The sequence below is a fragment of the Crinia signifera genome, chromosome 2, assembly GCF_055691185.1.
Source record: "Crinia signifera chromosome 2, ASM5569118v1, whole genome shotgun sequence".
NCBI classification, from domain to species: domain Eukaryota; kingdom Metazoa; phylum Chordata; class Amphibia; order Anura; family Myobatrachidae; genus Crinia; species Crinia signifera.
The window spans coordinates 207,421,555-207,444,382 of record NC_139218.1 but is presented as its reverse complement, the minus strand read 5'-3'; the positions used below and the strand labels follow the sequence as shown (position 1 = coordinate 207,444,382).

Genomic DNA, 22,828 nt, shown 5'->3' with positions numbered 1-22,828 from the left:
CAAGAATTGAATGAAGAGAAATAAATGGCCTCTTCTAGCTACCTTTTTCTTTTGCATTTTTATTAGTAAGCCTCTTTCAGTATTTCCTGTGCGGTAAATTTACTAAAACTTTTAAAAAAAATGAAACGTGATGTTGCCCATAGCAACCAATTAGATTATATCTGTAATTTTTTTATTGCTTCGTAGAAATGATAGACATAGTTTGATTGGTTGCTGTGGTCAACATCACCTCTTCATATTTAAGAAGCTTTAGTAAATTTACCTCATAGAGGGCGAGATGTACTAAGCCTCAAAAATTGATAAACCACCAAACAATCAGCTCCCATTTTTCAAACACAGCCTGTCACATGGCAGTTAGGAGCTGATTGGCTGGTGATTCATCACTCTCCATTTTATCAATTTTCAACCTTAGTACATATGGCCCAGACTGAGATGTTAAAGAGCATACCTGAAGGGACTCTTGTGCCTTTTCTAGTGAGGCACATACATTTAATGGCCAATTATCTATTCTGCCAACAACAATCTGGTAATCTGCAAATTACTGCATGTTATAGATTGCAGGTTCACCGATTCTGGTTGGATTTGGGACATTTCTAGCATGTTCAATTTCATGACACCCTATACCCCCCACCCCAGGCATCTGTAAATTCTATATTTCAGAATTTTCCGTAGTTTGGAATTTTGGCTAGAGGAGACTCCGTATCAGCTGCATTTGTAGTAGTGTTACCTTGTGTACAGCCTCACACAGTCATGGCAACAGTTCCTGATTTTATTAATGGACACTCATCTAGATATAGCCTTATTTGAGGTCTTAAAGGCATGAGATCTGCCATATAGTTTGTTCTAGGGATATACTGTATGGTGCATTTCATTCTTTCCTCTATTTCCACAGGCTAAATGGCGCAGGTTGACTGGAGAAGGCCCAGTGTCTTTGGATATGTTCGAACACATCAGTCTAATGACCTTGGACACACTTTTGAAATGCACATTCAGCTATGACAGTGAATGTCAAGAGTATGCCATTTTTTTGTGATTATTCATTATATTTGTTATAGTATGCTCACTCTAGGAATACATTGTCACAGGGCCAAATGCATGTGCCTTGTCTCCATTTAGTCTCTGTAATATTTTCTTTCTTATTGCTCATTACAGAAAGTCAAGTGATTATATTGCTGCCATTTATGAGCTCAGCTCTTTGGTGGTACAACGTGAACACTTTCTTCCGCATCACTTTAATTTCATCTACCGATTTTCCTCCAATGGACGGAAATTCCAGCGAGCGTGCGATATCGTCCATGAGTTCACTTCAGGGGTAGTGCAACAGCGGAAGAAGGCCCTGCAGGAGAAAGGGACGGATAACTGGATTAAGTCCAAGCAAGGAAAGACCAAGGACTTCATCGATATTCTGTTATTGTCAAAAGTGAGGAAGATATTGAGATGGAGTAATTGTAAAAAATAATATATATGTATTAGAGATGTGCAGGCTCTGATTTACTCTGATTTCAAAGCAGGATCTTATTGGCTATCAACTGTCAACAACTGTCATGTGATTTGGGATAGCCAATAAGATCCTGCTTTGAAATCAGAGTAAATCAGAACCTGCACATCTCTAACATATATATATATATATATATATATATATATATATATATATATATATATATATATATACAGTATATATATATATATATATATATATATATATATGAACACGGTGGTGTGGCACTCGTGGCCAATGGTCAATAAATGAAGAAGGAAGCCAGTTGATAACAACGTTTCAATTTATGTAAATTTTCATCAGGTTATAAAATAAAACAGTGCAAACCAGTACCTTTATAGAGGGAGCCACCAGGAAGAGTGAAGCTGAGACGCTCGTGCAAAGCAGAAAGACCGCCCCACTGGCACAAATAAATTGCGTCATATTCGTGGACGGCAGAAGGGGGAGAGAACGGTTACCAGGGTAATCAGAATAACAATGCTAGGATGCTGACATAGCATGATACGAGAGGTGTGTTAAATGAATGCTCGCAAGAACCTTTCAACTTCACTCATTGCCGGCGCTGCGTAATCTAGTACATTGTAGAGCAAATAAAAAAGTAACAGTTATGTAACATAACCACGGTGTACAAGACAGCGGTATGATATAGCATACAATGTTAAGAATTACAAAGCAAAGAACACACTCAAGCATAAACCGTCAGGGATATTTACACAATAAATCGACATTTATCAAAAGGTCGACATCTAAACAATACATGTTTATATTCATTAAACATAAGGCGTCAGGGATGCTTGCACAAAAGATCGACATTCAACAAAAAGTCGACATCAGAACATTGCATGTTGACTTCTCTGCAAAAGATAGAAAAAGTTAGTGACATACATGCCTGAGACATAATTACCTAAAGACCGAGAACGACATTAGTTCATTTAAACCTCTCGGGACTGTATCGAGGCGGTGAATCCACCGAGCCTCACAGCGTAACAGTTGCAGCCCACGGTTACCACCCCGTTGATTAGGCAGAATACAATCTACCATCCTATAACGGAGGCTAGTTAGGGAATGCTTATGCTCAACGAAATGACGGGCCACAGGATATTCACTGGAGCCCGATGCCAGTGCTTGGTGGATGGTACAGCGGTGCATAGCCATCCTTTCTTTGAATTTCCATTAAATGACCATGGGCCACTGTGTGTGTGTGTGTGACAGAGACCGCATCTCTCCACATGAGAGTGATGAGGGTCCAGACCAGGTTTTGGAGCAGAAGTCAGCAGCACCTGTGATTATTTAGTTAAGATGGCCATACATCTACAGATCGATTGTCAGATTGGGCTGGTTGGAACAAACACCTGGTAATATGTAAATGACAGTTTTTGGCAGTTTTCCAGCATTTCAAAGCAAATGGTCAACTGTCATTTGCTCTCATCCATTACCAGGATTTTGTTCCAACCAGCCCAATCTGACAATTGATCTGTAGATGTATGGCCACCTTTAGGTGTTTTCAGGGCAGAGTGCAAATGCTCTTGATGGTTCATTAGCTGCCCAAGCGATAGGCTGGGGTGTGGGCTATTGTAGGGCCCACTGGAGCATTTGCAAGAGTCTTTTTATGCTGTGATTGCCTGTATGCTGCTGCCTGTAACTACACTTGCCCATGGAATTCATCTGGAATGCTTTGACCTGCTTTATAAAATAAAGATCAATGTCTTCATTTGAATCCCCATGTATGTGAATCCTGTCACAATTTCTTATGCTCGATTAGTTTTAGTACAAGGCATAGGTTCCCAAACGTTGTCCTCATGGCACTCCAGGCCAGGTTTTAAAGATATCCATGGCTGAGAACAGTTGGTTAAATAAAATTGACAAAAGTACGGATTGTCACCTGTGGTCAAGCATGGCTGTCTTCAAAACTAGAACTGTTAAGGTTGATATATCGGCCATACAATTGAGTGCCCAATATAGCAATAGATTATTGGCCAGTGTGTACCAGCAATATATCTGTGAATGGCGTAGTTCACAGATATATTGCATAGGCTGTGCAAAATAGGCAATGCCCAATATGTCTAAAATTATATCTTTGCATCGTGCTATGCATTCTGGCGATCAGCTGACTGCCCGTACACCCGCACAGGAGCTGGCAATGATTGGCAGCTCAACCAGTGCGCCCATCCAGTTGTGACATCAGGCAGGACAGATCAGGCAGTGTGTCTGGAGATCATGCTGCTTGATCAGATGACAGATATATCGGTAGGTTATCTGCTAGTTAGTACCCAGCATTAAAGTGCGTTGTGGACGGCATTGGGAACCTCTACTACAGGTGTAGATCTGTGTAAAGGAGTAACTCTAAACATTTTACTTTTTTTTTCAACACAGGATGACCATGGAAACCAATTGTCTGATGAAGAGCTGAGAGATGAAGTTGATACATTTATGTTTGAAGGTGTGCTTACTATCAGATTTACCTTGTTTTGGTAGGGTTTTACATGCTTGATATTATTATAATTATTATTGGTCACTATTAACTAATGCAAATTCATAGTAGTGATGAGTATATGTACAGAGATAATTGGCAGCTTTTTTTCTGGGGAGGGATATCTTCAAATGCTGTATCTGGGAACAAAATAATAATAAAATGTATAGAAAGTATGTAGATCAGATGTTAGAGGAAGGTTTTGTCAAGGTCCGTCTATAGCAGTGCTCACACAAGGGGACTTCGCTCGCCACGCATTGGGCTCGGTGGCTGGCTGCGCTTGCCAAACTATATAAAATCAACTCCACGCCGACGTGGATAGTGGGGGTATGAAAAGGTAGGAGGATGCGTACCGCCGCCCCTCGCTGGCTCGCTACGCTCGCCACGACCCCCGGTTCCCTTCCTACAGTGCAGAGGTACTGTGCAAGTGTACACGGCATCTCTTTAATGATCACCGGCTGAGCGGCAGTGATCGACAGCTCCCTGTAATTGCCCCCCACCCAGGGGCGGATTGGCCTACCGGGAAACCGGGCTGTTTCCCGGTGGGCCGGCATATTTTTTAAGTGAAAGGCCGCCCTCCCTCCTTTACAGGGCCGGCCGCGGCATCTACGTGCATTTTGCCCTATGTAAAGATGGCCGCGGCCGGCCTCGAGCTGTACCAAAGTTAAAATGGCCGCGGGAGTGCTGGTGCGCATGCGCGGCGCACGCAGCTGCTCCCGCGGTCCAGACAGAGGCTGCCGCAGCGCCGCTTGTTCTCCTGGTCTGGCCGCCCTCCCTCCCTCCTTCACAGGGCCGGCCGCGGCATCTACGTGAATTTTGGCCTGAGTAAAGATGGCCGCGGCCGGCCTCTTGCTTTGCCATACTTAAAACGGCCGCGGGAGCGCTGGTGCGCATGCGCGGCGCACGCAGCTGCTCCCGCGGCCAGTCAGACTCTGCCGCTTTGCGTCCTGCTGCTCCAGCCGCTCGCTCGCCCGCCCGCCCGCCCTTCTTCCTTCCCTACCTCCCTCCCTCCTTTACAGGGCCGGCCGCGGCATCTTCTTGAACTTTGCCCTGAGTAAAGATGGCCGCGGCCGGCCTCAACTTAGGAACAGTTAAAATGGCCGCGGGAGCGCTGGTGCGCATGCGCACGCAGCTGCTCCCGCGGTCCAGAGGCTTCCTCTTCTGGCTCGCTGCCCAGGCCAGTGCCCACGTGATCCAGCCTTCCCAGCAGCGCGCAGGATTGCTGTTGGGCTGGATCTGATGGGCATCAGCAGCAGGAGTGGACTCAGCAGCACGCAGCAGAGGAGCAGCTCTTAACAGCAAGGGTAAACTAGGGGCACTAAGGGCACTGGCAGAATTAATATATATATGTATAATGGCATCAGGGTGTGCGGCATATGTATAATGGGCATCACGGTTTGCGGCATATGTATAATGGCATCAGGGTGTGCGGCATATGTATAATGGGCATCAGGGTGTGCGGCATATGTATAATGGGCATCACGGTTTGCGGCATATGTATAATGGCATCAGGGTGTGCGGCATATGTATAATGGGCATCACGGTGTGAGGCATATGTATAATGGGCATCACAATGTGAGGCATATGTATAATGGGCATCACGGTGTGGCATATGTATAATGGGCATCACGGTGTGTGGTAAATGTATAATGGCATCATGGTGTGCAGCATATGAATAATGGCATCATGGTGTGTGGCATATGTATAATGGGCATCACGGTGTGTGGTATATGTATAATGGCATCATGGTGTGCGGCATATGTATAATGGCATCATGGTGTGTGGCATATGTATAATGGGCATCACGGTGTGTGGTATATGTATAATGGGGCATCACGGTGTGTGGTATATGTATAATGGGGCATCACGGTGTGTGGCATATGTATAATGGGCATCACGGTGTGAGACATATGTATAATGGGCATCACGGTGTGAGGCATATGTATAATGGGCATCACGGTGTGAGGCATATGTATAATGGGCATCACGGTGTGAGGCATATGTATAATGGGCATCACGTGTGTGTGGCATATGTATAATAAGCATCACGGTGTGCGGCATAAGTATAATGGGCATCACGGTGTGTGGCATATGTATAATGGGCATTACTGTCTCCTCCACCACTTTGTGACTCCCCTCCCTGCATCCCCTGCCACTCTGCATTCCCCCTCCTACCCTGCATCCTGTGTCACCATGCCCCCTCACACTCTGCGTCCTGTGCCACCCTGTGCAAGTCCTCACTCCCTTCGTTCTCAGCCACTCTGCATCTCCCCTCCCTCCCAGCATTCTACGGCACCCTCCATCCCTGCATCCTCTTCCACCCTGCCACTCTACTGTGTTGGGAGACCCCCTGTCACCCTCCCCCCCCATCTCTATCTCCCCAGCCCCACAGGCTGTAGAATAAACGCTGTACGCATGCGCCTATTCTGCAGCCTGAGGGGCTTGGGACATAGCCAGCAGCTCAGAGAGCCACTAGCCATGCCCTCACAGCAGCAAAAATTGGGCGTGGCCTTGCGGGAATAGGCCACACCCCCATATTGATAGGCCACGCCCCCTAAAAAAATCGGGCGCGCCTCCGGCGCGCAACAACAAAACCCTCCCCCCCCCCTTGGGCTGCTTCAAGGTTTTTCCCGGGCTGGTTTTAATTCCCAATCCGCCCCTGCCCCCACCTGCAGGACACTGTGACCCATGGGAGGGATAGCGGGACAGTCTGCATTTAGCAAGACTTTCCCACTGTATTTGGGACAGTTTGGGAGGTATGCATTTGGGATGCTGGCAGTGAGAAAACCAGTAGCAGCATCCCTATGCACAGAATCCCAACACCTGCTATATTAGTAATCTTACTCTTATATTTCACCCTAACCCATTCTATCTGCAACCTAAACCTAACCTCTGTTATACGTAGCTCTTTTCCCACCCTCCCTTCACAGCCTATCTCGAACCATAATTTAAATGATTGAAGATTCAACTTCAGATGTTGAAAACTTTGCATTACTTATCTATGTGCACACCCTGCGAGCAGACACCTTCGCAGTCCACCCCAGCTGATTCCCCCAAAAGACCCATTTTTCCTGGGTTAGCCACAAATTTTAAGTAGCCCCAGTTTCTAAGAAGAAGGGAGTGCGGCAGGTATTTGATACCTTCTGTGATCCCTCCTTTCTGGCATGTAGCTGCTTTTTCCATAGATTTCAATGGGGATTGGAGAAGCAATGCTGCTCAATTTACCAATATCCCGAATGGTCCTCGCTACTGCCGCCATCTAGGCTTTGCAGTGCGGTCATTGGTAAATGAGCAGTCACAGAACCCTGGCAGCATATTGCAATGTGATCCTGGGATTAATGGGCCCCTAAATCACTTTAATGCTATTGATGTAATGTGTAGGGTGGGTGGTTATCTCCCTACACGAAGAAAATAGCCTCTTATTTTCATCAGTCCCCCATAACTGTTTATACAACTCTGCTTATAATGGCGAAATTTAGACTTGAAAATAATTTGTATACTATTTGTGCATTACTCTTCCCTGCAACCATACTCTACCCTTTCCTCAATCTCCACATGAAGGCCATGACACCACAGCCAGTGGGATCTCCTGGATCTTATATAATTTGGCTCGTCACCCTGAGTATCAAGAGAAATGCAGAGAAGAGATAAGAGAGATAATAACGGGAGACCATGCAGCACACTTGGAATGGTGAGTACATTGCATTACTCTGCACATAAATGTAAGAAGTGTGCACAAAGCAGCATTGCCATTATACCAGCCCTCCTTAGGTGAGCAGGGCCGAAACTAGGTGTTTCGGCGCCCGGGTCGGCAGTCACTTGGTGCCCCCCCTTCCCCCCCCAAAACCCCCCCCACCAAATTACTGCCTTGGGGACAGGCAGCGGGGGTCCGGGGACTGGAGAAGGTTAACTCCGGCTCCTAGCGCTGCCGTGTGGTGGACGGGAAGCAGATTTTGAAAAGACTTGCCGTCCGGCAAGTCTTTTCAAAATCATCAGCGCTTACCGCCGCCAGGCAAATAGCGAGCAGCTGTGTATGTGAAAGCTGCCGCTACACCAGTCCCTGGACCCCCGCTGCCAACATACCTGTGTGCAGCCAGCAGGGGTAGGCAGCGTCCAGGGACTGGTGTAGCGGCAGCCTTCTCTCACTCCATCTCCTAGCGCTATCTGCCTGGCGGCAGGAAGCGCCGATGACTTTGAAAAGACTTGCCGGATGCTGATTGGTTGAATTCAGCCAATCAGCGTCCGGCAAGTCTTTTCAAAACCTGCTTCCCGCCCACCGCCCGTCAGCGCTAGTAGGAGCTGGAGTTAACCCACCAGTCCCCGGACCCCCGCTGCCCATCCCTGGGACCTCACACTAGCGCCCCCACCCTCCAGCGCCCGGTGCGCGTGACCCCCTAGCCCCCCCCCCCCCCCCTAGTTACGGCCCTAAGGTGAGGCTCCTGCAGAGGAGATTTGTGTTGCTTTTGTATAATGTCAGTAGTGCTACTGTAGTTAATAAAAACTGTTTATTATTCAGAAGTTTCTGGCTGCGTAATCACATTTATTTAGAAATGTGTCCCATATCATTAATCTTTGACTGTATTATTAAATGAACAATTTTAGTAGTAATATATATTGCATGATTGCCTAACCTCCCAAAATGGCTGGGAGGCTTCCAAAAATCAGGTCCCCCCTCCTGGCCCCCCAGGAAGGTGGGCAAGTCTCCCTTAGCCTCCGCGTCCCCCGGAGCTTCTAAACAGATTCCGTAATTCGTGCCTTTTTGGGGTGGGGGCGGCACTAAAATTATTTTAGTCCCCTTCTAGCGGATCCTAGAATTGCAGAGTTTGTATGGAATGGGGTCAGGGCTTGGTGATGTCATCCATGTCCTTTTCCCTGGCCTTCAGCATTTGGTCTCCTCTTCGGGCTTCTCCCAGAGAAGCACAATTAAAAGTCGGCACCGCAGTCTAAGAGGTGGTGACAGGTTGGTTTGGGGGGGTGATGTTCGGACTGGTTGCGGGGTGGGCAGCGGTGGCTGCATAACGTCACACCCAGCCGATATGACCCTAAACATAGTGGCCCAGCGCCTGCCTTCGCGGTTAGGCTACCTTATACATGCAAGCATTTCATTGTATAGCTTGTAGGGGTAGAACCCAGCATGCGGGAGTGGCTTGCCCTGTGCTAGGTTCCCCCCACCAGCATGTGTTAGCACTGTCAGTTGTAGTTTTCAGAATCTTCACAAAACTACAACTCATCCTGAATCAGGCTCAATGATCACTTTTGTGTGACTGTAAATCTTCTATATAATAAGTTGAAGAGTCTGTGTGCGTGTGTGTGTGCTTGTGTGTGTGCGTGTCCGTCGCATTGCGGACACAGCGTGGCACTCAGAGACACCAAATTTGGCTACAAGATACCTCTGGACCCGGTGGTGTGCACCTCGAAGCCGTTTTTGGGAAATTTCACTTAGAATTTTAAAAAACACCAAGTTTTAATTTTCCTTCATTGATGATCTGGGGAAAAGATCGACGATCTGGGAAACCGTGGACGAAGGAACAACTCCACACCTGATTTCATTGCTGTCATTGAGTATGACAGACACATTCTAACATTATGGTGAAGGCTTTAAACAATTAGGAAATAATTGAGGATATACATAGACCACACATAACACATACACACGTACACATTGTACACGCACACACACACAGTACACCACATACGCACACATAGCACACAACACACACATTTATACGTAGAGCACCTCACACACTTAAGCTGTGTACACACGGGGGAGATAGGGGCTGAAATCGCTGGAAACACACCGCATGCAGTACAATACAAATCCATACACACTACAACACACACCCAAAAACAGTACAACAAACACACAACTCCTGGCTTCAATCAATTCTATGGAGACGGACCACGATAAAATGGCCACCCCATAAAGCAGATAGTTCTCTGAAACTGTTTGCGGTATGGGGGCGGCCATTTTATCGTGGTCCGTCTGCATAGAATTATTAATTGAAGCCAGGAGGGGAGCCGGGACGCGCAGACAGGTAAGCCTGCGGCGATGGGGGGGGGGGGGGGGTGGTGGCACCGGCGGCCGGGGTGGGGAGGGGGAGAGGCGCCCCCCATTTACGGCGGGGGTGGGGAGGCCGGCGGGGAGAGGGGGGAGGCGCCCCCCCATTAACGGCGGGGGGGGGGCTCCCCAAACCAAGCTACGCCACTGAGAACACACACACTTAAACATTGCCAGGATATGCACAGCACACTACACACACATATATACGTAGCGCACCTCACAAACTTACACATTCGGCAGATATACACACAACACAACACACACACACATAACACACAACTCACAGTACAACACACACCAACATTCACTACAACACACACCCAAAAACAGTACAATACACAGAACACACACTTAAACATTGCACAGATACACACACATAACATACCTCTAACAGCACAACACACACCCACATTCACCACACACACCCAAAAAACAGTACAACACACACAAAACACACATTTAACAGATACACAAAGACACAACACACACATACTGTATATACATAGCACACCTCACACACTTACGCATTGGACAGATACATACAATATAACACACAAAACCACATACATTACAACACACACACAAAAACAGTACAACACACACAAACACACAGAACACATAAAAAATAATTTGCCGTTTATTTAACAGTCTGTACCGGCAAATAAAAACTGTACCTAATGTACCATTTCTACTTTGTTCCCCATATCCGTCTCTCCAGTCCTCCAGTTGCACTGAGAAATCTTTGTCCTGGCCAATGCACCCTTTGATCAATACAAAGTGGGTACACTGCACTCACCCTGTTAGTCAGTTGGATATCAGGCACTGCTCTGCCTTAAGGGTTTCCCAGACTCTTTTGGTTCATAGATAATGTTTGGTCGATGGGCATGAGCGCTGCATGCATTTGTTTGAATGTTATGAGTGTAAGAAGTTGAAGAATAAGACTGAGATGAAGATTTGTCATGTTATAGTGTACAATTTACTCAAAAAATCGTGAAAAAAATATGTGTACATAGAAGTACAATCAAGAAATGAAAGTAGGATTAAAAAATAAATTATGATTCAAACTGATAATTGTTTGGATGGCGGTGGGTTGCGAAACACATCTATAGGTGGAGGGGGTATGGATATTGTGGGCATAATTGGTGTTTGGTACACCTACAGGGGGTACCCAGATGATGAGAAATTTTCACTACATTGGGGTTCAGGTGATCTTTTAGGGACCCCTTTACAATTCCGTTGGTCTCTTCTCCTAGAGCCTATGGTCTCCCTCAGTGATTGACTATCATTAAGGGAGACCGTAAGCTCAAGGAGAAGAGACCTACAGGATTGTAAAGGGTCCCTAAAAGACCACCTGGACCCCAATTGGAAATCCCCCTATGGTGACAATGTCACTGTGACACTGTAGTGAAAATCCCATCAATTGAGGGCCCCATGTAGGTGTAACAAACACCAATTATGCCCACAATATCCATACCCCCACCTATAGATTTGTTTCACAACCCACCCCATCCAAACAATTATCAGTTTGAATCAGAATTTATTTTTTAATCCTACTTTCATTTCTTGATTGTACTTCTATGTACACTTACATTTTTTCACGATTTATTGAGTAAATTGTATACTTTGTAACATGGCAATTCTTTTTCTCAGTCTTATTCTTCAACTTCTTACACTCAAACCTTATCAATGCACCCATTGATGATTGTGATGGCTAGATCAGTGGATTGGCTCGGCGAGTGTAGGGAAGAATTTGGCCCTTTGCACCCATTCCCAGTGGGGCATTACAGTGGTGCGGGTAGCGTGCGTCGCGTCATAACATCATGTGGCCAGGCCCGTGGACCTGCTCCCACACTCAGGGGCTGTCCCACTGTTTGGTAGAGTTGCCCGGTGCATGTGCTTTACAGATCCCCAGACCTCAGAGACTGCTGCAGGTTCGGTGAGGGGAGTGGCAGTGGCAGGGAGCAGTGAATTTTTAATTAATTATGGCGGGGTAAGTAACGCCCACCCCGGTCCCTTCGCACTCTTCGTCTGTAATTACACACCCTAGAAACTGTACAATTTGAAAGTATAGAAATGGAGGTGTGGCCACGTCCCTTTCTGATTTTGTACCGATTTCTGACCCTCAGATGTTGGAGAATATGTCATACAGGAGGTGCTAAATCTCAGGAGTGGATGTGGAATTCATCAACACATACAAGTTATCAACTCAGGAGCGTTGTGTTTCAAACAACAACACCACACCTGATTTCATTGCCGTCATTGAGTATCAATGCAAACACATTCTAACATTATGGTGGAATCTATAACAAATTACAATCTTAGGTCTTTGGCACAGCATACTGTAAGATGACATTTTTCAGCAATTTTGGAAATAAAGAAACCCCAAGGGTTTCCCGGGCAACGCCGGGCGGGTCAGCTAGTAGTAAATAACACAAGGTTGTTCAATAAAATATTTGTGTCAATGAATCTGTTTTGTAGGGATGACTTGTCCCAGCTCCCGTTTACCACCATGTGCATTAAGGAGAGCCTGCGACTGCATCCCCCTGTAACAACCGTGTCTAGGCGCTGTACTGCAGATATCACCTTGCACGATGGCAAGGTCATTCCTAAAGGTATTCTCACACTTTATCGTTCTATGAATCTCGTTATCTGAAAGGCGCTATGAAATCATTTTTATCTATTTCAACTTATAACTTTAAGCTTGATAACGACCAACAGCCTTGTATGCATTTCTTTACTAAACAAAATGTAATAAAAGAATAATAGTGTAAATAGGGGTCACAGGGGTGTGTTGGGTCCTCCACGCTTTTTTCATTGTGAATTATAATCGCAATTCAATTTAATTCCAAACTCACATTGCTTTTCTATCTGAAATTCAAATTTTTTTGTGCTCACCTCCTAGGCAGATGACAAGGTACTGTAGGGAAAATCTTTATTTTACCTCTGGTATACCACTCCTAATGAATGATCATGATGAGGGACAGGTACCTATAGATGTTACAGTATATTGATCAGTGACGGTGTGTACAGAGACACTGCCACTCACCACATACACCACCCCCACCCTCCCTGGCCACCACTGTGCACTTATCCAAGGATGCTTTGGTTGAAGATTTGCCCAACCCTAATTGGGGCTATCGCAATTTGTCCCTTCTAATTGTATCTCGCATTTCTCAGTTCAATGCACCATACACCATACTGTGGGGGTTGCTAAAAAGCAGAATATACCGGGCGGTTGTAAAAATAATAAAAGGAATTTTGCAAAAAGGAGATTTTTTGCGGCGGGAGAGATAGGGGTAAGAGAGATAAAGTCAACCAGATGGTTGGTGGGATTTATGGGGGGTGCTGTTGTAGGAAGTAGGGAGATAAAGATAGAAATGAATAAAAATAAAATGAAACAAATATATAACAGTAAATGAAAAATAAAAATTAAATAATAAATACAAATAAATGAAATATAATTAAATAAAAATAAATAAATGAAATAGATGCAAACAAACTAAAAAATAACAATAAATGAAAAATGAAGATAAATAAATAAATAATAAATGGATAAATAAAAATAGAAATAAAATAAAAATAAAAGTAAAATGACAGACAGACAAAAATTATTGCGGCAGGTTTACAAATCCTTTGTTTGAATAGTTAAGGAGGGGAACAGTCCAGTATTACTAACTCACCCTAACTAGTCCTGCCTGGGGTCCGTTTATTTGGACGCTCCGGGCGGCAGCGGGCGGCACGGGTCCTGCGCTAGTATGTGCCGGCTTCTGTCGGGTAGCTTTAGCGTGCGGCAGAGCGGCGGCTTGTAGCAGCTGTGGAAACTTGGCTGCGGCTAGGTCTGTTGGATCTTCTGGTCCCTCCTAGGTACACAACCAACGCGTTTCACATCGGGTAGGTGCTTTGTCAAGGATGACTGTATTTTATTTATTGTTTGTCAGTTATTGCGCATGAAAAGATTTTAAACCATCTTTGAAAAAAGAGCCATGAGGTTGCCACTGAATTAAGTACAAGCTATTCTGGGCACTTCCGTTTTACTAATAAAGTTTTTTGCGCTATAAAAAGCAGCAAGCCCCAAACACAGTCATCCTTGACAAAGCATCTACCCGATGTGAAACGCGTTGGTTGTGTACCTAGGAGGGACCAGAAGATCCAGCAGAACCAGCCGCAGCCAAGTTTCCACAGCCGCTACAAGCCGCCGCTCTGCCGCACGCTAAAGCTACCCGACAGAAGCCAGCACATACTAGCGCAGGACCCGTGCCGCCCGCTGCCGCCCGGAGCGTCCAAATAAACGGACCCCAGGCAGGACTAGTTAGGGTGAGTTAGTAATACTGGACTGTTCCCCTCCTTACCTATTCAAACAAAGGATTTGTAAACCTGCCCAATAATTTTTGTCTGTCTGTCATTTTACTTTTATTTTTATTTCTATTTTTATTTTTATTTATCCATTTATTATTTATTTATTTATTTATCTTCATTTTTCATTTATTGTTATTTTTTAGTTTGTTTGCATCTATTTCATTTATTTATTTTTATTTTATTTAATTTAATTATATTTCATTTATTTGTATTTATTATTTAATTTTTATTTTTCATTTACTGTTATTATTTGTTTCATTTTATGTTTATTCATTTCTATCTTTATCTCCCTCCATCCTACAACAGCACCCCCCATAAATCCCATCAACCATCTGGTTGACTTTATCTCTCTTACCCCTATCTCTCCCCACCGCAAAAAATCTCCTTTTTGCAAAATTCCTTTTATTATTTTTACAAGCGCCCGATATATTCTGCTTTTTAGCAACCCCCACAGTTACCTATCATATTGGGCTGCTCAAACAATAGCGCAGACCAGTTTTGTGGATTCACATCCAAAAAACACCATACACCATACACCATACAAAGTTTCAATGTTGCAAACTCAGTCAATTGGATTGATCTCATATACTGTACTTTACAAGTAGAGAAATTATCTCCCCATTAATCAGTTTAAATTCTTGTATTATTAAATACATCTCACTGCAGTTATCTGTAGAGCAGTAATATGACTTAATAGGGTCTGTGTTTCATAAATTGCAATGTGCATGCTTTTCTGTAGTTCAACTAAATAACACTGCTATGTATGATGGTTATGTTCCAGGGAACGTAGTTGTTGCTGAAATTACAGCCCATGTCAAAATGGGCCTTATTCTGGTTCACTCCTTCTGACAATTTCCTTCTTAGATGGACAAAACCATGGCCCTTATTCTGATCGGTGCGGCCGGATCCAAATATGCGGCCAGGACCGTGCGTGTGAAACCCCGCCTTCCATACGGAACGGCAACTCCGTCCATACGCGGTAAGAAGCTGGCCGAACGGACCGCACGTGTATTTTTCATGGAAGACGCCTCCTCCATCTCAGGGAACCTCCCCCATCATTCGATGGTCGCTGACCATCGAAGGCAGGACCGAGTGGTCCACCAGCTCCCGCAACCTCAGACCACACGGACATTTTTCCGTGCAAAAGCAGGGATCTGGGCGGGCAGCTGACATCCGGCGATGTCATATGTCCGCCCCCTACACGTGCGTCACGACTGCATTACCATACGCACGCCCAGCGTTTGCATGGGAACGCCCATGAAACGCGGGGCGTATGCATATGGTAATGAGCCCAAATAGCCCTTCACGCCCCTCTCCACCCCCTGTTCGGAGTGTTCACATTTCATGCGGAATTTGGCCATACGCCCCGCTCGCACATGCGCAGAGACGCCTCTGCACATGCGCAGACACAAAACATCGGCGGCACGAACGCACGCGGATATTACTGCACCAACCAGAATAAGGGCCCATGTGCACTGCAGGTGGGGCTGATGTAACACGTGCAGAGAGAATTAGATTTGGGAGAGGTTTTACTTCAAAGTGAGATCTATATTGCAGTGTAAAAATAAAGCAGCCAGTATTTACCCTGCACATTTTACATCTGCCCCCCCTGCAGTGCACATGGTTTTGTCCATCAAAGAAGAATTTGCCAGAAGGAGTGAACCAGAATAAGGTCCAATGTGCATTGTACTGTAGTTGCAAAAAATGTAAAATTATTCACTTGGGTCTGAAATATTTAATGAGGAAATTTCCAATCGCATTGAAACCCGTGCAGTTTTGTCTTTTTTTTTACAATTCTAATGTGCATTGTTGAAGACGACAGCTGTATTGTGAAATCTGTGGCCGTTTTACACAAAATCCACGTGTATTCCGAGTGTAATTAACAGTAATCATCTCGCAGTAACCACACAGTAGGTGCCAGTTTTGCATGTTGGATTAAAAACAGTACATTGTATATGATAACAGTGTCAGCCTTAATTCATCTCTATGGTAGAAATCCAAGTGTTACAGTATGCTTGCCAGCAGTCATTAAATGGCACATGGAGGAGTTATTCAAATGTTGCTCCATTCATGTGCACACAGCCACTGGCGCTGAAATTACTGTTATGTTCTCTCATTTTGACAGTCTGGTAAATAGTTTGAGTATAAAATTAATTGTGACCAATTTATTAGATGCATGTAAATATATTTCTTCATTTTCCAAGGAAACACCTGTTTGATCAGCATTTATGGCACCCACCACAATCCTGTTGTTTGGCCAAATCCTGAGGTACAAATCTATCTGTATTGTACTGTATTTATGTGCATGGTATCAGTGTTAATAAACATTGACCAGTCATTAGCTACAATGTCTGTTTTCCTAGGAATATGATCCATATCGGTTTGATCCAGACAATGTACAGAAAAGGTCTTCCCTTGCTTTTGTACCTTTCTCAGCTGGACCCAGGTAAGGATGTGACCATTAATTTTGCTGACAATTTTTGTGTCATATTTGCACCACTTTGCGAAAAAATGCATTGTAACTGAAAAGTTAGATGTAAAGACGCACAGCATTATAAAGTCACGAGCTCGCAGGAGTTATACAGACTTGATTGCTGATGTGCAAATCTGCAATCCATTCAATAATTGAATGACTGCATAAATGCTATCTTATTGCAACCCCTTCGCAGGGATTTTCAGACTCGATTATCGGTCAGCCGCGCATGTGCGCAAAGCCAGCGAAAACAGGGAGGGAGGGATGCTGACGCCAGGGGCATCACAGCACCATTAATACGAACCTGGAGAATACGGCAGCTTAGTAAATGTGCTGTCTTCTCCATTCGTATGGTCGTTCCGTTCGCACACAGGATCAGCTGTACTGCTGGATTTGGCCAGTAATTCAACAGAAAATATGACTGGAAAATACTCATTTTCCAGGCATATTTGGCTGAAGCCTGCATGAATCTATCAGATCCGTGCAGGCTTCTCTGTGTAATAAAATATTAAAATAAATAATGTTAAAAAAGGCTCATTGAGCCGGTCCTGGTTACAGAAATACAGGGGTCAAAAAAGCTGGGGTCCCCCTGTGTTTCTATAACCAGCACCAGGCTCTTCGCCCAGTCCTAGTTCCCAAAATATGGGGGACAAAATGAGTAGGGGTCCCCTGTATTTTGAAAACTAGCACCAGGCTCAAACAGCCAACGGTGTCATGCCACAGCCGGGGGACACTTTTTTTGGTACTCTTTACCTAGAACGGCGCCCGTCGCGGGCATCGCGGGTACATTTATGCCTGCCCGCGACGCGACCGACGCGATGCCCGCGATTTTCCCATTGAAAACCATGTTAAATCAGAAAAATCGCGTCGGTCGCGTCGCGGCCAGCCATAAATGTACCCGCGATGCCCGCGACGCGATGCTACCGATTTCCCATAGAAATCAATGTTAAAAGGCGCGATGGACCCGATTTTAGCGTTAAATGCCTCAATGCCCGCGATTTGGCCATAGAAATCAATGTTAAATGGGCCACAGAGCCCATTAACCCTTAAATGGCCCCCAAAATTTTTAACGCCACCCCACGATCAACGTGAACCCGAAGCGTGGAGAGCGCAGCGAGCCCGCGAGGGGCGGCGGTACGCGTCCTACGACCTTTTCATGCCCTACTATCCACGTCGGCGTGGAGTTGAGAATAGAATAGTGTGGCGAGCGCAGCGAGCCACCGAGCCCGAAGCGTGGCGAGCGCAGCGAGCCCCGCGAGGGGACGCGGATACCTTCACAGGTAAACGCGTCCCCTCGCGGGCTTCACAGGTGTCCGTGGCGACGCGGACACCTGTGAAGCCCGCGAAGGGACGCGTTTACCTGTGAAGGTATCCGCGTCCCCTCGCGGGGCTCGCTGCGCTCGCCACGCTTCGGGCTCGGTGGCTCGCTGCGCTCGCCACACTTTTCTATTCTCAACTCCACGCCGACGTGGATAGTAGGGCATGAAAAGGTCGTAGGACGCGTACCGCCGCCCCTCGCGGGCTCGCTGCGCTCGCCACGCTTCGGGTTCACGTTGATTGTGGGGTGGCGTTAAAAATTTTGGGGGCCATTTAAGACTTCAGGGGGACTATTAGGGCTCTGTGGCCCATTTAACATTGTTTCCTATGTAAAAATCGCGGGCATTGAGGCATTTAACGGTAAAATCGCGGTCAATCTGCCTTTTTAACATTGTTCCCTATGGGAAAATCGCGGTAATCGCGGGTACCCGATTTTGATGTACCCGCGATTTACCCGCGATGCCCGCGATTACCGCGATTTTACCCGCGATGCCCGCGATTTCAATCGTGGGCGCCGTTCTAGGTAAAGAGTACCCTTTTTTTTTACATCAGGTCCCCCGACCAGAGCATGAGCACCCTGGCTGGTCAGCCCGGGCCAGGTCACTGGGGAGTGACAGTAATCACAACCAGGGGAACACCAGCCCAGGCTAAAGCCTGGGGTTGTCCCCGCCACCCTGGGCTGTGGGTGGGGGGGCTGATGCCAGTGTAATAATAATATTAAAGATAGCATTGGTGGACAATGGAAGCAGCAGCCTTGGGAAGATTTTCTCCAGGCTGTGTCCGAGGCGGCTGCTGCTGCTGCAGTCATCGTCACCGATGGATAGAGGAAGGCGTGGCCACTGAGCAGGGAGGGAGGCGCTGGAGAAGAGGTGACGGGAGACCTGGCAGTGGTGGCACCGTCTCGCGTGGGGAGCTGCGGCGGACTGATGACCGGTGACAGATTTCACTGCCTGCATTGCATCGCACCTCCTGTCATGTACATGCAATCTGGGCACTGAACTTGTGATTACTCACATTTGCACACACTGTGAAAATCATTCCATGGTAAGTAAATTGTGTATAGATGTGCGACAGGTTAGCGCATTGCAAACTTTTCAGAAAACACTCACAGATTTACACAGGGCGGGTTTTCACTGTGGGGGTCATCCTGACTGGTCCCCTGTGCATTTAAACAGTCGACTGATGTTTTGCCTGCCTGCTTCCCACACAGGGCACTCGCAGTTCAGAGACACCATAGAGGAGTCACTGATCTGCATACGCTGGAAAGTCATTCAGAATAAGGGCCTTTATCTGGGTGGCTGTTTACTCACAGTCATCTGCAAATGTGCAGATTAGCAATCAGATCTGAATTTTGTTGTGTTGGAGGAAGAATAATTGATGTATGTGGACACATCTGTATAATGTATCTAAAGGTGACCATACACCTATAGATTTAGGGGGAAATTTACTAACAAAAATTCATGGGAAAAAAATCGTATTTTCATACGAAAATATGATTTTTTGGGGGCGTATACGTATTTTTGGCATTTACTATGCCAAAAATATTAATTTTCGTATTCATATTGATGGGACAATTGTATTTGTATTTACAAATATGAATGAATACACCATCGATAGAATAGGACAGACATCACCATTCAAAAGAATGGTGGTTCCTGATTTACTAAGCGGCCGTATTGAAAATACGGCCGCTAATAGGCGTGAAACTCCCGCGAATGGCCGGCCAAATACGGCAGGAAAATACACTTTATTTTCCAGTCGTATTTGGCTATAGCCTGCACGGATCAGTAAGATCCGTGCAGGCTTCAGTGTAAAAAAAACAGAAAAAAAAAAAACCCAGCATGGGGTCCCCCCCACAGCCGTAACCAGCACCAGGCTGAAAGACCCGGGGCTGGTAATTAAAAAAAATCAGGAAACCCGGCAAATAGGGCTTCACTGATTTTTTAAAACTAGCCCCAGGCTCCAGGTCCAGGGCTGTTTCCCAAAATACGGGGGACAAAATGACTAGGGATCAATTAGGAGCCGAGAAAGTCGGCTCCATATTGGCCACTAGGCAGCCAATAGAATCATTCAGAGGAGAGGCGCGGAAGATGAAATATCTATGCGCCTCTCCTCAGTCCGTGACAGCTGATCATCGGGACACCGGCGTGTTCTTATTTTGTGAAGACCTGGACCAGATCTTCGCCACAGGAGACATGTAAGTAGAATTTCCTTCCACAGGTCCCAATGGATTACTTCGGACCCAGACACCAACATCGACCCGGACCAGGACACCGTACCAAGACCCAGGGACCTACCTACGGGCTCAAGATAGGTAAGTATCAGTATGTATGGGCTTTGGATGTATTCGAGTTTTATTTTTATTGTGTGCATGTGTTTTTATTTGACTATTTTTACTACTGTGGAACTATAAGTGCCAGCATCAAAGTATTAAACAATAGTTTATTCTATCTTTTTACACTCAATCAGCACCAGGCTACACAACGTGCGCTGATACCCCTTCTCCCCATAATGTCCAGTCTTACATCTGCCCCACTCTCCCTTATGTGATAACCTCTTAGAGGAAGGACCATTTTACATCTGACTCCATAACACAAATCTGGTCACCACAAACAGAATGGTCAAGGCAGATCTCAGGCAGAGATACTGTATGTAATGCTGTGTACACACGGGGGGCCATATGGGCTATAATCGCTGGGAATATGGTCGCAGGCGACCATATTGCCAGTGATGGAAGTGTGCCCCAGCGATAAATCGCCGGGTGCGCGCTCCCGTTTTCTGCCCCATTGTAATCTGGTCGCTGATGAAAAGGAGACACTGAGCAATATATTGCAAGCAATATATGGCTGAGCAATATATCTCCCCCCGTGTGTATACACCTTAAGAAACCGCTACTTTCAGTATCATATTAGTTTATAAACGGATAACATGTGTTGTAAGAATATGCAAAATGCTGTATAATATGTAAAGGGCCATACACATGGGGCCCTTTTAAGCCCTAATTCTAAGCCATTTTAATAGATTATTGAGAAATTAAGCAGAAATCTCTGTTTGTACACCCTACAGGGATGCGCAATCCCAGTCATCGCCATTGCCCACAAAGATAGACAGTGAATGTACGGTCTATCCTGCTTAGATCACCTACAGTATAAGCTTCGGCCAGTGGCGTAGCTATAGCTCCGCAGCCCCCGCGGTGGCGGGGAGGCGCAGAGAACATGTGGGCAACGGGGGGTCTGCGGGGCTGTAGCTACCCGCTGCTGTCTTGCCTGCCTTCATGGTCCCATCTCTCCGTCTCCCGGCTCCTGCTGCTATAATGAAAACGGACTCTTAGAAAATGGCTGCCCCCAGTTTTCTGTCTGCGGTATGGGGGCAGCCATTTTCTAAGAGTCCGTTTTCATTATAGCAGCAGGAGCCAGCGACGGGACCGTGACTGCAGATTCGTCCGGGCAGGTACGAGCATCAGGGGAGGGGGGGTGCGCCGAGGGGAGGGGGAGGGCAAGGGGGGGTGCGCTGAGGGGAGGGGGAGGGCTAGGGGGGGGGGTGCCGAAAATTTTGTGGCGGGGGGCGCATAATAGGTAGTTATGCCACTGGCATCGGCAGAACACTGCTCAGCACAGATTACTCAGCTCACATCACAGGTGCATCGCATATGTGCAGTACTGTGTGCTGAGCAATCTGTTTTTAAGCACCTCGCTCAGCGTGGGACTCAGTCCCCTCATGTGTACGGGGCTTTTGAGCTATATAAATCATTGGTAATGTATAATAGCAATAATAATAAATATTGTGATGCACTTACTGTGTGTAAATATATTTTCATCAGGATTTGAAGATGAAAAATTACTTTCGATTAATATTTCTGTTTACCTCCCAGGAATTGTATTGGACAAAACTTTGCAATGGCTGAGATAAGGGTGGTGCTGGCTCTCACTCTTCTCAAGTTCAGAGTGAGCTTGGACGAAAGCAAAGCCGTGCGCAGGAAGCCGGAGCTAATCCTGCGCGCAGAGGGCGGTCTCTGGTTGCAGGTGGAGCCACTGAAACCTTAACATTACATCAGCTGTTGCATTATAAATTGTATGTAAAGCAATGTAACAAAATTAAAGGCACTATAACTTTCAAAATGTTCTTTACTTAAAGACAGTAGCTCATTAGTCACCAGGAGGGGTTAAACGGGGTTATTCTGGTTGATTTGCAAGGCTGTTAGCTGCCCGCCCCCACCACCCAGGTCACCGGTTGAATACCATGGGAATGGCCAGCGTTTTTATGGGAGCGCCCTTAAAATGCTGGGCGGTCCCATGGGCGCGACTATCCGCCGCACGCACCCTGCATATGCACAGAAATGCGCATATGCCCAACATGAATGATGGGAATGAATTTAAATAACCCCCAAAGTGTGTGCGTGTGTGTGTGTGTTTGTGTGTGTGTGTGTGTGGTGAAACGGAGTTCCACCACTTCTAATGGTAGGGAGAGCAGTCCCATCTGCACCACAGCCCTGCACAGTAATTCCAACAGAAATGCCTGTCCAGTGGAGCAGTGGAGATGACACAAGCGCTCTGGCGAATCAGCTCCTAGATCAACTCCACTTTTGTATCTGTAGTAAAATGTAAGAAATGTAGCGAGGACACAAGTAAAATGACAATATTGAGGTGGAAAGGG

The 22,828-nt window shown here is 46.1% G+C and overlaps 1 protein-coding gene across 4 annotated transcripts in view; it reads left to right on the top strand.

Moving 5' to 3' along the window:
* Nucleotides 1–22,273, top strand: part of LOC146060424 (ultra-long-chain fatty acid omega-hydroxylase-like) — a 74,107-nt gene extending 51,834 nt beyond the window's left edge. For all 4 annotated transcript variants that reach the window (XM_083173608.1, XM_083173606.1, XM_083173609.1 and 1 more), the window contains 8 exons: nt 893–1,014; nt 1,153–1,420; nt 3,872–3,938; nt 7,530–7,659; nt 12,508–12,641; nt 16,590–16,654; nt 16,749–16,831; nt 22,047–22,273. In XM_083173608.1, the coding sequence (XP_083029734.1) occupies nt 893–1,014; nt 1,153–1,420; nt 3,872–3,938; nt 7,530–7,659; nt 12,508–12,641; nt 16,590–16,654; nt 16,749–16,831; nt 22,047–22,218 (1,041 nt within the window). In that variant the 3' untranslated portion in view covers nt 22,219–22,273. The remainder of the gene's footprint in view (nt 1–892; nt 1,015–1,152; nt 1,421–3,871; nt 3,939–7,529; nt 7,660–12,507; nt 12,642–16,589; nt 16,655–16,748; nt 16,832–22,046) is intronic.
* The last annotated feature ends 555 nt before the right edge of the window (nt 22,274–22,828 follow it).